At 34.8% G+C, this 17,600-nt stretch overlaps 2 protein-coding genes across 2 annotated transcripts; both read left to right on the forward strand.

The window, feature by feature from the left end:
- Positions 1-2,552: 2,552 nt before the first annotated feature.
- Positions 2,553-4,509, forward strand: LOC124828482 (putative acetyltransferase At3g50280). The gene is made up of 2 exons (XM_088091664.1): positions 2,553-3,296; positions 3,515-4,509. Exons 1-2 carry the CDS (start codon positions 2,570-2,572, stop codon positions 4,306-4,308), a joined length of 1,521 nt encoding a protein of 506 aa, XP_087947790.1. The 5' UTR covers positions 2,553-2,569; the 3' UTR covers positions 4,309-4,509.
- An 8,927-nt stretch (positions 4,510-13,436) lies between these two features.
- On the forward strand, positions 13,437-15,506 carry LOC124843526 (putative acetyltransferase At3g50280). The gene is made up of 2 exons (XM_088091732.1): positions 13,437-14,099; positions 14,653-15,506. The coding sequence occupies exons 1-2, from the start codon at positions 13,463-13,465 to the stop codon at positions 15,414-15,416; spliced, it is 1,401 nt and encodes a 466-aa protein (XP_087947858.1). The 5' UTR covers positions 13,437-13,462; the 3' UTR covers positions 15,417-15,506.
- The last annotated feature ends 2,094 nt before the right edge of the window (positions 15,507-17,600 follow it).

A 17,600-nucleotide genomic window follows, 5' to 3' on the forward strand; every position in this document is an offset into this window, starting at 1 on the left:
GGTTTTGTTCGCTGCACATGAAGAAGAAAACTGACTTGAGAACCATGCTTCAAGGGTAAGTGTTTCTACACCCTTAATGACTTTTAATTTGATGATCACCTTAAACTTTTATGATAAATATAGTTATATTAATTTTACTTTGTGTTTTCAATCTAAATAGAATTATTGGTAAATCTCGAGGTCAACTAGTTCAAATTTTGTATCCAAAGGTTGTAAGTCATTTATACTTCTAATTCATTTTCTATGTTATTATGATCTAAATTCTTGACTATTTAGTTTATCAATGTGGCTTCTATGTCATGTGTTGGATTAAGACCATCATTCGAGCTGTCATTACAGATGACTGGAATGAGGTAATGATGCATACCTTGAATACATTACAACTCAAATTCATTTTTAAACATATATGAAACCATAATGAATCTTTCTTCATTTTGCAGCGCTTCAAGAGTACATCTCCTATACTAGAAGACACAATTAGACAAATAAAGCAGGAGTGAACAACTTATCTTCTGCAGAGATGGAGCTATGACCACTTATATTTCTTGTTGAACATTAGTTTAGTTTAAGTTTATATTTTTATAGTTTTGGTATTGGATTGTTTTTTACATTAAGTAGAACTTTCTTTATATGAAACGCATATATATATATATATATATATATATATATATATATATATATATATATATATATATATATATCTTATAGTATATTGTTCTGGGACAATTTTCTGTTTTTCAAAGTGTTGTTTTATTGCAAAAGTAAATCAATTTAAAAAAAAACACCCAGTAGACGTCGGTTAATGTACTGCCCGACGTCTATAGACGTTTGTCAATGCACACACCGACGTCCAATGAGTTACAGTGAACAAAACATTTCAGGGCCTATAAACGTCCGATATGCCTACATTCGACGTCTCTATAGACGTTGGATATATCCAGTTCGACGTCTATATCGACGTCGTGTATGTCACCTCTGACGTCTGTATAGACGTTGGATATATCCAGTTCGACATCTACATAGACGTCGAGTATACACTGGCCGACGTCTGGTTAACGTCACTGACAAAGACGTCGGATACATATCTCACGTTAAAGGCTAAAATAACATCGTCTAAAGCCCTTTCTGCATTAGTGTCTGAAAAATCTAACATTAGTTTTGAATTTTTTTATTAATTATATATTAAAAGTATAACTATCAAAATAATTCAAATAAAATTAAATCAAAATTTACTAAATTTGAGTTTTATAAATTAAAAGATGATTTAGAATAGTAAAACGTATACTGACAACAAAAATATTTTTTATTTAATTAAAAATTATTATACATAATATCTCTATTCAGTATAATACAATTTATAAAACTTGAAAAACGGAAACAACAAATTAAAGGTATTTTCATTTAAAACCAAAAATAGATTATAATTCATGAGTAAACCTAATTCAATGAATTCGAGTTAGATTAAAAATGTTTAAGTTTTTTAATTGTGATTAAAATAAGTCTGATTCACTTAATCCAGAAATTGAAAAGTGAACAATTAACAACACTTTTTTAGTTTTTTTTTTAATTTTTAATTATTTATTATTTTAATTATATAAAATCATGATTTGATTTTTTTAAAATGATAAAATATTATTGAATATTATTTGAATAACTTATTCTTTTGTCAAGTTATATATTATGATATTTTAGTTTTTAAATATTATATCTATAATAATATTTAAAGAATTACATAAATATTTTAATTTCATTATTATAAACAAAATAAATAAAACCAATAAACTAATAAAAATGTAAAAATAAAATAAAAATATAATATTCATTGAGATAATGTGAACCATTAGTCCCTAGGGTTGACCAAATTTGAGAGTTTAATTATCGGATTCTCAGCCAACAAATTGCCTCAAACTTCGCGGACATGCAGTGGTGCAGACTCTGCGTCAATCACCTCTCATGGACAATTATTGTTATTGGTTTGAAGAACTAGACATAAATTTCGCTTTTAATGCTCTTTTTAATGCTCATTTATATTAGCTGACGTTTGTTTATGTGTTTAAAAATAGAATAATTTTATATCTTCTTATTGTAGATATTTTTTTTTTGCATTTGAAAATATTAAATATATTTTCATTTATATTTGAAAATATTAAATAATTTTATGTCTCTTATTCTTTCTGTAAATCATAATTAAATAATTTTTATGATTAAACAATTAATTAAGTTAGCTAATAACTTTAAAGGATCATTTTCAAATTTGTATTTAATATTAGTTGGACATCATTTTATTTTCAGAATGGTTTAGTAAATGGTAATAATTCAAATACTACAAGTATATATTTTCCAATAAATCAATACACTATGAAAACATATAAATGTAAGTTTATAAGCAGCATGATAAAGTGATTATATTAATTATTTTCATTATGCCACATATATGAATAAACTGCTGTTACTTCTAGATGATCATATTATCTTGTTATTTGTTACTTCTTCTTTTTTCTTTATCTCTTTCCTCCATAATTTATTTTCAGGTTTTCGAACGTATTCTGAAGGGTATGAGCAGCGAGAGATGTTGGTAGTTAATATAAATAGGGGCACCCTTGGTTCTCTTCTCCATCGAAACAAGAGTTGGGAGGAGACTTTCTTTTTGGTGTTTGTTAGGTTCAAAATGTCTTCACCTTGTGATTCAGTGAGTATGATCTCAAAATGCAAAGTCGTTCCTCAGAAGAACTCTACTATGGGAGATCTGAAACTCTCAATCTCAGACCTTAACATGCTCTTATGTCACTACATCCAAAAGGGCTGTCTCTTCACGACCCCATCTCTACCGTCACAAGCTCTCATCCCTCATCTCACCAAAGCACTGTCTCATACCCTCTCGCTTTTTCCTCCCTTTGCAGGTCGCCTCAAAACCGATGTTGACGGCTATGTCTACATCACATGCAACGACGCTGGCGTCGATTTCATCCACGCTACCGCCACTCATATCTCCCTCGCCGACCTCCTCTCACCCTCCGATGTTCATCCAACTACTAAGCACCTCTTTCCTTTCCACCACAAAATTAGTTACACCGCTCATTCCTCCCCTATCATGGCCTTTCAGGTCACCGAGCTTGCCGACGGTGTTTTCATAGGTTGTGCTGTCTGTCACGCCGTCACCGACGGTGCCTCCTTCTGGAACTTCTTTAACACTTTCGCAGCAATTTCTCGAGGAGAAACCGCTTGTCTCTCCAGCCTCCCGGATTTTCGTCGGGATTCCATCCTCACCTCCAAGGTCGTGCTTCAACTTCCGAAAGGTGACCATACTTTAAAAAATTAAAAAGAAAATTACTTTTTTTTTTTAATTCTTCTATTGAAAGTACATTTTTAATTTCTAAATATACCTGCTTTAGAATTATAATGTTTTAAGTAAAAGAAAATTAATTTTTCGAGTCAACCAGAATAAAAAAATCAATAACAACTTTAAAAATTATATATAGAGATTGTTGACTAACTAATTTTGTTGTTTAAGTAGAAATAAAGGCCACCTTCAACGTTGAGGCACCATTTCGCGAGAGAATCTTCAGTTTCAGCCGTGAATCAATTCAGAAGCTGAAAGCCTTAGTGAACAAACGTCCGATCATGTTCACGCCAGAGAACATTGATGTCGCGGATGAGACGATGGCGAAGCTGAGCACTGACACACAACTGAAAACAGCTACAGAAGGCGTAAGGGGTGAAACAACAGAGATTTCTTCATTCCAATCGTTGTGCGCACTGATGTGGAAGTGCGTGACTAGGGCGAGGAATATGGAGAAGACTAAAGTGACGTCGTTTCGAACTGCCGCTAATATTCGGCAACGCATGAAGCCCAAATTGGGGGATTGTTACTTCGGGAATGCGCTTCAGAGCATTACCACGTGTGCAACAGTGGGTGATGTGGTGTTCAAGGACCTTCAATGGTGCGCAGAGCAACTGAATCGGAGCGTGAAGGCGTTTGATAGCGCCACGGTGCAGCGTAATGTGGAGAACTGGGAGCGTGAGCCAAAGTGCTACGAGTTAGGCAACCATGACGGCGCCACTGTGCAGATGGGAAGCTCGCCAAGATTTCCGATGTATGACAACGATTTTGGATGGGGGAGGCCCATAACGGTTCGGAGCGGCGGAGCAAACAAGTTTGACGGTAAAATGTCGGCTTTTCCTGGAAGAATTGGCGATGGCAGCGTCGATGTGGAGGTGGTTTTGGCGCCTGAAACAATGGCGCAACTCGAGTCCGATCCCGAATTCATGCTTTACGTGTCTGCCCAATGCGTAGAGACACGTGTTTGAATGTGAAGGAAACAATAACTTTCATCATGTTGTTGCTGTTAGATTATATTTATGTTCAAGTTTAGTTAAGTTCTGCCTTGTTGTTTGGGTCAACGTCTTTGCATGGATGTCATTGCTATTTATTATTATTGATTTAACTTCTTGAAAATCTCATAATTTTTATGTTTTTTTATAAAAAATAAACATTTAACTAATAATAAATTAATTTATTCTAATTAGTAGCAATCAGTTTCTTACAATCAGTTGAAGTTTTATTCTACAAGTACCCATAAAATTAAATGAACTAATTGCATTTAATGATTCTACAAACACCACACCAAGTATATTAAAAAAATATCAGCTTTTAGTTTCTCACATATCTTTAGTCCTGATAACTAGATTTTAAGAGAGATTAAATTGTAAGGAAAGAGCAAAGTTATTAAATCTCACGAATACCAAATATAAGTAATAGAAATAAATAAAAGACTGAAAGTGAAAAAAAAAAAAGGTATAGAGTTAAAATCTGAAACTCAGTATGTACTAAAAAATTAAAAAACCACTGACCAGTTGCAAATGGAGCTTGAAAAAAGTTTTCCAGTCTTAAAAGGAATTTATATATATATTATATGCATCACTTGACAACCCGATTTTAAAGGTATTTTGATTATTAAAAAAGTTAATTTTTATATTTATGAAAAAAAGATTAAAAGATATAAAATGGATATATAATGTAAAAATTTATTTGGTGTGAAAATAATAATATCTATCTTAAAAAAACAGAGGAGACTACTCTTTCTGTATACATTTAGTAAGATGTTCTTGACTATTAAACTTTTTCCAAAATAATTTAGGAAATTAGGAAAAATTATTTGAATTTTTTATACACTAAATGTTTTAAGAAGGGGAGTTTTTATATAATAGTTAATTTTTTAATAAATTTGAAATTGAATTTTAACTTAGAAATATTTTATTTTTGAATTTTTTCGCTCTGAAGTCAACGATGCCCTTAATATTAAACGCGTGAATTCGTATGGCTAAACATTCCATTATTAGTGTAAGGGCAGAAATGGAAAAAACAGAAAGGGTAAGGGTAAAACTGAGAAAGCAACTGAGCAGATTAGAATTAAGACATCTAATCTGTCGTGGCAAGAGAGAGAAGTCAAGTTTGGAGTGTTACTGAAAGGGAGAGAGATCAGAGAAAGAATGGAGAAGCTCTGCTAGGGCACACTCGCACACCAAACCGAAGATGATCAGAGAGTTGAGAGAAAACAGAAAGCAAGCACACATACAAGGTACTGAGTAACATCTAAAAATTGTATTTCTGTTAAAGTTTGCTTTTATAGCTGTTTTTGGTACACTGAATCTGTTTGTTTTTGTTTATTCTAACACTCCTCCTAAACAAAAACGTTTAATCGAACAAAACCATGATTTTATTGCGAAAAAACACTCGTTTCACCGATTCAATCGGTGAAAATTCTCCTTCTGTGATTCTGAGCACTTTCCACCGATTAAACTCGGAGAAAGCTCTTCCTAGGTTGATCTCCTCCTCTCCGGCAGAAACCCTAGGTTTTCGCCTTTCTCCTGGTGCGATCTTCACTGATCTCAGCTCGCACCATCCCAATCTGCTTTCTAAGTGACTGAAAACGCTCACTTTTGAGTGCTTTGGTGAGTATATCTGCTAGTTGGTCTTCGGATCTGCAGTGTACTACATTCAGTCTACCACTACTAACTTGTTCTCTGATGTAGTGAAATCTGGTCTCGATATGCTTGCTCCTGCCGTGAGATGCAGGGTGCTTAGCAAGATCTATGGCTGACTTGTTGTCAACAAGCAGCTTCACTCTTCCAGTTAGCTCGATCTTCAACCCTTCCAATAGGAATCCTAGCCAAGTTGCTTGGCAAGTAGCTTCACAGGCAGCTATGTACTCTGCCTCACACGATGACAAGGCAACCACTGGTTCCTTTCTTGAACTCCATGAAATTGGTGTTCCTCCCATGAAAAAGATATAACCAGCAGTGCTCTTCCTATCTTCTTTATCACCACACCAGTCTGCATCTGAGTAAGAAGTGATTTGCACTTCTTCCCCAGTCTCTCCTCTTCCCAACAGTACTCCATACGAGTGAGTGCCCTGCAAGTATCTTAGAATGCGTTTGACAGCATTCAAGTGTGACAATCTGGGGCACTCCATATATCTACTCACCACTCCAACACTGTAACTCAAGTCAGGCCTTGTGTTACATAGGTATCTCAAACTCCCAACAATACTCCTGTAAGCTGTTGGATCTACAGCTTCTTCATCTGGTTCCTTCTCTAGCTTCAACCCCACTTCAGCTGGGGTGTTGGCAGCATTGCAGTCAACCATTTCAAACCTTTTTAGTAAGTTTAGAACATATCTGGACTGATGCATCACAATTCCACTTTCAGTCTCAGTAAATTCTATCCCAAGGAAATAGCTGAGCTTTCCCAAGTCACTCATCTCAAACTCACTCAACATTTTAAGTTTGAAATCTGAAATCAACTCCTCACAGCTCCCAGTAACTAATAGGTCATCAACATATAGGCATACAATTAACTTCTCTTGTCTGCCACTGTGTTGGCAGCTCTTCACATACAACCCGTGTTCTGATACAGACTTCTCAAAGCCAATATTGTTCATGAACCCATCAATTCTCTGGTTCCAAGCTCTTGGAGCCTGTTTAAGCCCATAGAGAGCCTTTCTCAGCCTGTACACCTTGTCCTGCTGCCCTTTAACCTCAAAGCCCAGTGGCTGTACAACATACACTTCCTCTTCCAACCTTCCATTTAGAAAAGCTGACTTCACATCCAACTGGTGTAGTGACCAGTGAAATTTAGTAGCTAGTGACACCACCAACCTGATTGTCTCTACCCTGGCCACAGGAGCAAAAACTTCACCATAATCAACTCCAGCCTTTTGTAGAAAACCCTTAGCAACCAGCCTTGCCTTGTGCCTTACAACAACACCTTGTGGATTTATTTTTGACTTATAAACCCACTTTAATGCTATGGGCCTCTTATTAGAGGGTAGATCAACCAACTCCCAGGTCTGATTTCTCTCTATAGAGTCAATCTCTTCCTGCATTGCCTTATACCACCTTTCATCCTTCACTGCATCATCAAATTCAACTGGTTCTGCTTCTGCTATTAGAGCAAAGTGAACAAAGTTACCTTCTGATGTGAGTGTGGCCTCATAGGATAAGTCATAGTCTCTTAGATGTGTTGGCAGTTGTGAAACTCTTGATGACCTTCTCCTGCTGTCATCTCTTCTCTCCCCTGTCTCCACTGTTTCCACTGTTTCCTCTCCAGCAGTGACATCTTCCAGATTAATGGTTGATGACTCCTGCTCATTTGTTTCCCACTGCCATACTCCAACTTCATCAACTATAACATCTCTACTGATGCAAACTGCTCCTCCTATAGGATTATACAGTTTGTAACCTCCAGTGGCATTGTACCCAACCAAAATCAGTGGCACTCCCTTGTCATCTAGCTTTTTTCTCAACTGATCAGGTATATGCTTGTAGCATATAGATCCAAAAATTTTCAGATGCTTAACATCTGGTTTCACCCCTGTCCAAGCTTCCTCGGGTGTCAAGCCATTTAGTCTCTTTGTTGGAGACAAATTAAGGACATATGTGGCTGTCAACACTGTTGAAGTGCAAACAAAGTCCCACATTGAGTGAAATAAGGACTGGTCAAGGGTTTATATACACATAGAAATCTCCAATGATAAGAGGCCTTTTGGAGTGGTACCAAAAAGCAAACCCGTGAGGGCTTGGCCCAAAGCGGACAATATCTTATCATGTGTGGAGTTCTATGTGTGTGTCGAACCTCCCCCAACAGTGGTATCAGAGCCCATGGTTCGGGTCTGGACCGGGCTCAGACGAGTACGCCCCCCCTATGATCAGGTGAGCCAGGCAGGAGGCCAGTGACGGATCACCGGATGAATCTTGAGAGGCGGGGAGAGCAAGAGAAATGCTCATATTGTGACCATGGATCATGAAAGAGGGCAAAAGAGAAATGCTCCGTGTTGACCTTGACCATGGTGTACTCAAGGATGAAAAAAAGACTTCCGCAGCGAGGGAGGAAAGACCACAGTCCTTTGTTTGAGGGAGGATGTTGAAGTGCAAACAAAGTCCCACATTGAGTGAAATAAGGACTGGTCAAGGGTTTATATACACATAGAAATCTCCAATGATAAGAGGCCTTTTGGAGTGGTACCAAAAAGCAAACCCGTGAGGGCTTGGCCCAAAGCGGACAATATCTTATCATGTGTGGAGTTCTATGTGTGTGTCGAACCTCCCCCAACAAACACAGCCTCTCCCCACAGAAAATTAGGCAACTTTTTACTCTTCAGCATGCACCTAACCATATTTAATATGGTTCTGTTTTTCCTCTCTGCTGCACCATTGTGCTGTGGTGTATAAGGAGGGGTAACTTCATGCACTATCCCTTCCTTTTCACACAGCTCTTTAAATTCAGTGGAGGTATACTCTCCTCCTCCATCTGTCCTCAACACCTTGATCTTCTTCTCACACTGCCTCTCAACAAGAGATTTAAATTTCTCAAATGTCTGCAGTACCTCCCCCTTTCTCTTAATCAAATAGACCCAACATTTCCTGGTCCAGTCATCAATAAAAAGTAGAAAATACCTGCTGCCTCCAGGTGTTTCTACTTGGATAGGGCCACACACATCTGAGTACACCACTCCCAATTTCTCTGTTGACTTCTGGGGTAAGATTTTCTGAAAACTGCCCCTAGTCTGCTTGCATTGGACACACTCCTTGCACACTATTTCAGGAATTTCCACTGTAGGCAAGCCATTCACCATATTTTTCTGGCTTAACAGTGATAAATCTCTGAAATTTAGGTGTCCAAATCTGAGATGCCATAGCCATTCTTCTCTGTTTTCTGTTGCAGTAAAACAGTGGTGTTTTACTGCACTCATTACCACCCGAAAAGTCCTGTTTTGTGACAGCTGAGCCTGCACAACCATCTTCTTATGCTGATTGAAAATGCTGAGACAATTATTCTCCATTTTCATCACATATCCCTTCTGTAACAGCTGTCCCAAGCTTAGCAGATTCGTTTTCAGCCCTGGTACATACAGTACCTCTTCAATTATCACTTCTTTCCCCTCTGCATCTCTCAGAACAACTCTCCCAGATCCCTCTGCAGTCAAACTTCTATCATCTGCAAACCGGATCTTCCCTTGTGCAGCTCCTTGCATTTTCACAAACCAGTCCTTCCTCCCTGTCATATGGGTAGAGCAGCCAGAATCCAAGTACCATGTTGTGCTCTCTGGCTGCTCCTCTCCTGTGTTGGCCATCAACATCACAGCCTCTGAATCTGACTCCTCCTCCTGGGCCAGATTAGCCCTCTTCTTGGGCTTGTTTTTAGCACCTTCCCCTTTCCAGCACTCTTTTGCATAATGCCCAAATTTTTGACAATTATAGCATTTCACTTTCTTCTTGTCAAACTTCCAATCTCCACCAGATTTCTGGTTTTTCACTGGTGCAGATTCACTGGAATCTTCACCTTGCTGTTCCTGTGAATCTTTACCTTTCTTGCTGCCCTTATTCCACTTCTTGAACCCCTTTTTCCCTTTAAACTGAGATCTGGCCTGTAGGGCCTGTTCTTGGCACTGCTTGCGCTCATTGATGCGATACTCATGAGCTTCTAATGAGTGCAGCAGCTCCTCAATCTCCATAGACTCCAGATTACGTGCTTCTTCAATAGCCACTACTACATGATCAAATCTGGGGGTTAGAGTTCTTAGGATCTTGTCAACAATGTACTCATCCGAAATTGTATCCTTGCATGCTCTCATTTTATTCACCAGTTCTTGGACTTTGTCAAAGTATTCTGCCACAGTTTCACTCTCATCCATGATCAGAATCTCAAACTGCCTCCTCAGGGCCTGTAATTTCACTTTCTTGTTTTTATCTCCATCACCATACATCTTCACCAGAATGTCCCACACTTCCTTAGCAGTAGAGGCCTTAGAAATCTTGTTAAAGATTTTTGGGCTGACACATTGATACAGCAAAAATCTGGCCTTGCTGTCCAATTTCACCTGCAGTTTATAACTTCTTTTCTCCTCTTCAGTAGCTCTTTCACTCAACTCCGGTAACCCATCTTCTATAATTTCTGACACATCTTGAAAACCAAAGATGGCTTGCATCTTGATGCGCCAGTCATCAAATAGTTTCCCATCAAATACAGGCAGTTGCCCCTGTATCCCTCCAATACCTGCCATCACTTTCTTGCTAGCTTCTTGATTTACCCACACACAAAGGAACCTCCTTTCTCCACTTCCAGTCACCAATCACACACCCACTGCACACCAGAACCAACAAGCACCTATGCTCTTGATACCATATTAGTGTAAGGGCAGAAATGGAAAAAACAGAAAGGGTAAGGGTAAAACTGAGAAAGCAACTGAGCAGATTAGAATTAAGACATCTAATCTGTCGTGGCAAGAGAGAGAAGTCAAGTTTGGAGTGTTACTGAAAGGGAGAGAGATCAGAGAAAGAATGGAGAAGCTCTGCTAGGGCACACTCGCACACCAAACCGAAGATGATCAGAGAGTTGAGAGAAAACAGAAAGCAAGCACACATACAAGGTACTGAGTAACATCTAAAAATTGTATTTCTGTTAAAGTTTGCTTTTATAGCTGTTTTTGGTACACTGAATCTGTTTGTTTTTGTTTATTCTAACATCCATGGACTTAAAATGGATAAGGAATAAGATCTAGCTCCATGCGTGTACATATATTTATACCCTCTCTCCACTTGCATGGATTCCCATCGCCCAATAATAGCGGTGCCATTCCTATGACCAATGACCAAATAAAAGTTGCACAAATAATTCACTATATCAGTCCCATACGTTAAGAGCAATTCATTACCTTAAAAAAAATAATAGCACACGCAATTCATCGAGTTCAAATGGAAATGTGCATGCATGCATGATAAATTGGCAATTCGTAATACAATTGGATTGTTGCCATTGTTGAGAATGCAGTTTTCAACTCTGAAAAACAAGTTATTCGAAAGCGTCTCTTAGATGAATTTGAGCAATGGTTTTGGTCAAGTTTATCTACCTGCAAACACATGCACGGGTCTTCGTAATTAAGGGAAGAAAGGGTTTCAAATCAATTTTAACACTCACACACTATTTATCAGTACCTTGCATTTCAGTCTTTTTTAATTTATACATAATATTTATGAAAAAAACCATAATATATTGCAATTAGTAAAAATAAGTGTACTTTACGGACCCAAAAACGAAATAAAACACGTAAGTGAAATATTTAATACTTATTAATTATATATATATATATATATATATATATATATATATATATGACATATTTTAATATCAAATACTTACTTCACAGTTTGAATACTTTTTAAAAGTAACGGATCAATAAAAACGAGAAGAACGAACGAACACTTAAAAAGGTTGTACAATAAGACACATACAATAAAAAATATTTAAAAATTAAGAGTAATTTCAATAAAAACAATAAATTTTCATATAAGTAAAACATTTTATTTTATATATATATATATATATATATATATATATATATATATATATATATATATATATATATATATATATAGTGATTATAAGTTGTCTAAATTTGAATAATAAATTTCAAAAGCATATGTTAAATTTCAAATTAATAAACTAAAAGTTCATAAATGTAAAAATTTGATATTCACAATAATTCTTTATAAATTCATATACTGACACAATGCTAAAACTTTTTACATCAATTATTTTTTATTTTTTATTATAGATATATCCAATATTGCTAAACACATAAATTTACGTTACATAAAAAGCATTCTAATGTAAATTTATATCGAATAGTTCTACACATTAGATGTAAAAACATAATATTACATCAGACAAGATCAGGTTTGACTAAAAAAACTGATAACAATAAAAAAAACTGCATTAAAATAAACATTTTTTAGTTTAATTTATCATATTGCAGTTCAAATAAAGGACTTTGAAAAAGTCTAAGAAACATTGAAAAACTGATTAGGTTAAACTAAAAGAAGATTGAAAGAGAATTGAATATCCTTAAATATATTCAACTCAATTTTCTTTTAGAATTCCTTAAGCTCTCTTAGAAGTTTGACTTATTTATTCATTAATTCTTTTGAAACCTTCATTGAAAACCATTCATTTGATACCAAATTTATAAATATCTATTTGAATATACACTTTTTATTTGATAATATAAATAAATCGACGTAGAAATCGAGATTTGATTTCAATTTTAAATTTCATAAAAGTAAAAAGAAAAAACAATAAACTTTTTTCATAAATTTATTTTTATAAACACACACTCCAAATAAAACAAAGGAATTTTTATAAAAAAACTTTCCTAAGTTAAATAACTTTAAAGATAAAAAGTTTATGGCTATTATAAAAAAATTAATACAAATTCTCTATCACGTAATATCATATAATTTATATTTAATTTTTTGAAATAAAAAAATTCAACTTATTTATGCAATAAATTTTCCCCAAAAATATAAATTATGAATAACTTATCCATCCTTTAACACTTAAATAAATGAAAGTTTAAATATATTTTTAGTTTGATGTAAAATTCGAATATGATTCAAACTTTTCAAATATTAAGAATAGATTAATATAATTTTAATTTAATTTTATTAGTTAATTAAATTAAATTTTAGAATAATATTTAAATTGATAAGTGTCGAAATGTATAAACAATTCAAACATTATTTTAAAATACGTATAATTTCTTTTTAATATAATTAAATTATGAACATTACATCTATAATTATTTTTTAAGTTTCGAAATCAAATTATACAAAAGTTAAAAAAAAATAACGAATTCCAAATTGAGAAATTAATATTTAAAGACAAAAATATTTAAGCCATAAAAAAATTATGAATTAGTGTAAAAGTTTGTAACTCCCATTGATTGACTAGAATAAAATGAATGTGGATAATTATGATGCGTTACTAATAAACGGTGTAGATATTTAAATATATATATATATATATATATATATATATATATATATATATATATATATATCAGTTTGGTGGAGAGATACTATGTGAGCAATATAAAGAGGACATCCAAAGTACTTTTCCATAGAAATGAGTTCTTCTTATACTTCTGTGTGTGAAGAAATGGCTGTCATATCAAAATGCACTGTTGTGCCTCACCAAAACTCCACTCTCGGAGACCTAAAGCTCTCCATCTCAGACCTTAACATGTTTTTGGCTCACTACATCCAAAAGGGCTGTCTCTTCACCACCCCATCTCACCCCTCTCACACTCTCATCCCTCACCTCACCAACGCGCTTTCTCGCACGCTCTCAATTTTTCCTCCTTTAGCTGGCCGATTCATAACCAATGCCCACGGCCACGTCTATATCGCATGCAACGACGCTGGCGTTGACTTCATCCACGCCACCGCCACCAATCTCTCTGTCACCGACCTCCTGTCGCCGTCCGATGTCCACTCGGCCTTTAAGAAATTCTTCCCTTTCCACCACAAACTCAGTTACACCGCCCATTCCTCCCCCATCATGGCCATTCAGGTCACTGAACTCGCAGACGGTATTTTCATCGGTTGCGCCGTCTGCCATGCTGTTACCGACGGCTCCTCCTTTTGGAACTTCTTCAACACCTTTTCTGCGGTTTCTCGAGGACTCATATGTCCCTCTAGGCTCCCGGATTTTCACCGGGAATCAATCCTCATGTCGAAAGTCGTTCTTCGATTGCCCCAAGGTAATAATCCCAATATCGATTAATTACTTCATCGGTTTCATACTAACAAAAATAATTTATTTTAATTTCAGCGCTTTCTTTTTCTTTTAAATTCCTCTCTAGTTTTTATGGAAAAAATTATTTCAAACCTATAAATAACATTTGACAATGCAAAAGTAAAATAGTCAGTAAAAAAAAGTGAACTTTTTATTTATAAAAAAATAAAAATAATATATATTGTTAAATGAATATAATTTTTTTTTGTGTGTGAGAGCATTATTGTCTCGTGGAATGTTCATTGTGAAGCACGTGTTAAGTTAATTCTCTTCTCACCTGATAATTTTTTTTGTTAGAATAAATTAAATTTAAAGTCAGGTATATATTAGATTATGAAAAATGTGAAAAAGTATTGAATACAAAATTTTAGCTATAGAGATTGAAAGAAAATTTTACACTCACTGAAAACTATAAGAGTAATATTAAAAAATATATATTCAACCGCAAACAAAAATCTTTAACGGAAATGAATTTCAGTATGAGCTTTCATATTAAAATGAATTTTGTGTTTAAGTAGAAATGAAGGTCACCTTCGATGTTGACTCGCCCTTTCGAGAGAGAATCTTCAGTTTCAGCCGTGAATCGATCCAGAAGTTGAAAGGCTCGGTGAACAACAGTAGGAAAATATTTGGAGCAGAGAAGGAGGAGGTGGACGTTGAGTTAATGGCGAAGCTGAGCAATGACACAGCATTGAAAAAGGTCGCAGTGGGCGAAACGACAGAGATCTCTTCGTTTCAGGCCTTATGCGCACTGATGTGGCGTTGCGTGACTAGAGCAAGGAATTTGGAGAAGGGTAAAACGACGACGCTCCGAATGGCAGTTAATGTTCGGCAACGTTTGGAGCCTAAGTTGGGGGATTGTTACTTCGGGAATGCGATTCAAAGCATCGTGACGCATGCAGTAGTTGGTGACGTGGTGTCCATGGACCTTGGCTGGTGTGCGGAACAGGTGCACAAGAGCGTGACGGCGTTCAGTAGTGATACGGTGCGTCGTAACGTGGAGAATTGGGAGCGTGAGCCGAAGTGCTTCGAGTTAGGGAACCATGACGGTGCCACCGTGCAGATGGGAAGCTCTCCAAGATTTCCGATGTACGACAACGATTTCGGGTGGGGACGGCCATTGGCCGTGCGAAGTGGTGGAGCTAACAAGTTCGATGGAAAACTGTCGGCGTTTCCCGGGAGAAATGGCGGTGGCAGCACCGATTTGGAAGTGGTTTTGGCGCCTGAGACGATGGCGCGTCTGGAGTCTGATCCTGAGTTTATGATTTATGTGTGTGGATAATAGGACCACATGTTTGAATCTTATTTCTGTTTTAAATTTATGTTTTGAATTCTAATTTTGGTGTATATCCACATCTCCTCAGCATTGTGACCTTCTATAAGTACTATTAATTGTTGTTTTCTGTTCGGAAAATTATATTTTCTCTTTAATTTCTGAGTGGGCTTTTCTTTTCTTTTGTCATAATACATAAATGTTTGTTTCATAGTATTTTTCTTCATTTTTTAAATTTACTTCCACTGTTTAAAAAAATAATAATTTAATCTTAAATTTATTTTAAATAAGATCCCTATGCTAAGAATCTGTTTTGTGACGTCATGCCAAAATTAGCACCGGGAAAAGGTCTTTTGAATTCTCATGCCAAAAACTAGCATTTCGAAACAATGTCGTGGAAAATAATTATTGGAATGATGCACTTTTTTTTTTTATCTCATTATATCGTGTATAAAAAACTTACGTTCGGATGAGAGAGGAGGAAAAGAAGAGAGAGTGAGTCCATGAAAAAGATAAATAATAGGGTTTTGGAGTTTAATAAAATAAGAGAGATGGTTCTAGAGGAAAATGGGAAAATGTTTGAAAAATTGGACACCAATAACATTAGTGGTTTGCCACATCTTTCTATACTTAAATTGGTAATGAATTTTTTTTATGAATTTAAAATTGGGTTGTCCAGATGTGTGCTCGTGTTCCTGAAATTGCTCTTTATGCCTATTGTATTGGGGTGTTGCTCCCTCCACCATCTCAAGTGCTCTTGCATATCCTCACTATTTTTCTTTTATTCCAAAAATATTTTACACCTCTCCACTATTTTCTTTTATTCCAAAAATACCCTACACCTCCCCACTATATTCAACAATCTTTCTCTTTCTCTCTCCACATTAATGGAGCATTCATATAGCTCAGATTTAAACTTGTGATATATTGCAAAATTTTATTTACACTTTCTCTTAAATAAGTTTGATTTAATCTTATTTTCACTGTTCAATATATTTTTTTCTTCAAATTACTTAATAAATGGTAAAATTTTGTTCTAAATTTCTAGAAAAATGTTTATATATATGTGTTTTTTTTTTACATTTAATATCTATAATTTTTAACATTATATTATGTTTTAACTTATCAACATGTTTGACTCAAATAACTTGAATAAAGTATTTAATTTATTAGATAAATAATATAAAAATATTATTAAATACTTAAAATATAAAAGAAAAGTTATTTGTTAAAGATTTAGAATTTATTTAGTTCTTTCATCTTATAAAGTTAGTATATAATAATAATAACAATAATAATATATTATTTACTATTAATATTATTATGTTTATTATTTTGTATTTGCATCTAATTTTTAAGTTTATAAAATGAAAGTGATAGAAGCACGAAGTTTCCTCTGAATTTTATATTTAAGTTTAAATCTAAGTCATATGAATGCTCCATTAATATTAATGCAGAGAGAGAAAGAGAAAGATTGTTGAAGATAATGGGGAGGGGTAGGGTAATTTTGGAATAAAAGAAAATAGTTGGGAGGTATAGAGTATTTTTGGAATAAATGAAAATAGTGGAGAGGTGCAGAAGCACTTGGGGTGGTGGAGGGAGCAACACCCATTGTATTCTATTTTTTTTAGATCATGAAAAAATTTATTTAATTTTTATGTTATTTTCTTAAATATTTATTAGAAACTTTTATAAAAAAAAGACGAAAATAAAGTTACTAAGATGCATTATGCACTGGACAAAGACTCTCAAATTGTCTAAAACATTATTTTATGTGTGTGATACATGTTAATCAATATATTAAATTACTTATTAAGAAATATAGAAAATAATGACATACGTGCAAATATGTATGTCGATTGGTTTAAATGTCATTAGATGAGTGGTGTGAATGGAAATAGCTTTGAATTTGTTTTAGTGAGGGATAAAGAGGAAAAATACAAGGGTTTTATTGAAAAGGAATTTAAACTTGTTATGAGTTCAAATAATAAGTGTTGGCCATCATTCTGTTTTATTTCTCGTTCTTTTATTATTTTCTTTCTTCTTGTCTAAAACAAACTCAAAGCATCTTTTCTCTTTCTTGGTTAATTTTAGGCTACAAATTAATAAAATACAAGTTTATAGCTTCAATCCTGAGTTTGTCTTCAGTAAACTTTTTTCTTTCTTCATTCTCTTTTTGGTGAGTAAATGCAT

The sequence above is a fragment of the Vigna umbellata genome, chromosome 5 (genome assembly GCF_029865625.1).
Source record: "Vigna umbellata cultivar VRB3 chromosome 5, Vumbellata_1.0, whole genome shotgun sequence".
Classification (NCBI taxonomy): domain Eukaryota; kingdom Viridiplantae; phylum Streptophyta; class Magnoliopsida; order Fabales; family Fabaceae; genus Vigna; species Vigna umbellata.

Bases quoted from the DNA above. Each gene is read 5' to 3' on its own strand.
- LOC124828482 (XM_088091664.1), top strand. From the start codon at position 2,570: ATGTTGGTAGTTAATATAAATAGGGGCACCCTTGGTTCTCTTCTCCAT. The intron at 3,297-3,514 runs GTGACCATACTT...TTGTTTAAGTAG, and splicing joins CGTGCTTCAACTTCCGAAAG to AAATAAAGGCCACCTTCAAC.
- LOC124843526 (XM_088091732.1), top strand. From the start codon at position 13,463: ATGAGTTCTTCTTATACTTCTGTGTGTGAAGAAATGGCTGTCATATCA. The intron at 14,100-14,652 runs GTAATAATCCCA...GTGTTTAAGTAG, and splicing joins CGTTCTTCGATTGCCCCAAG to AAATGAAGGTCACCTTCGAT.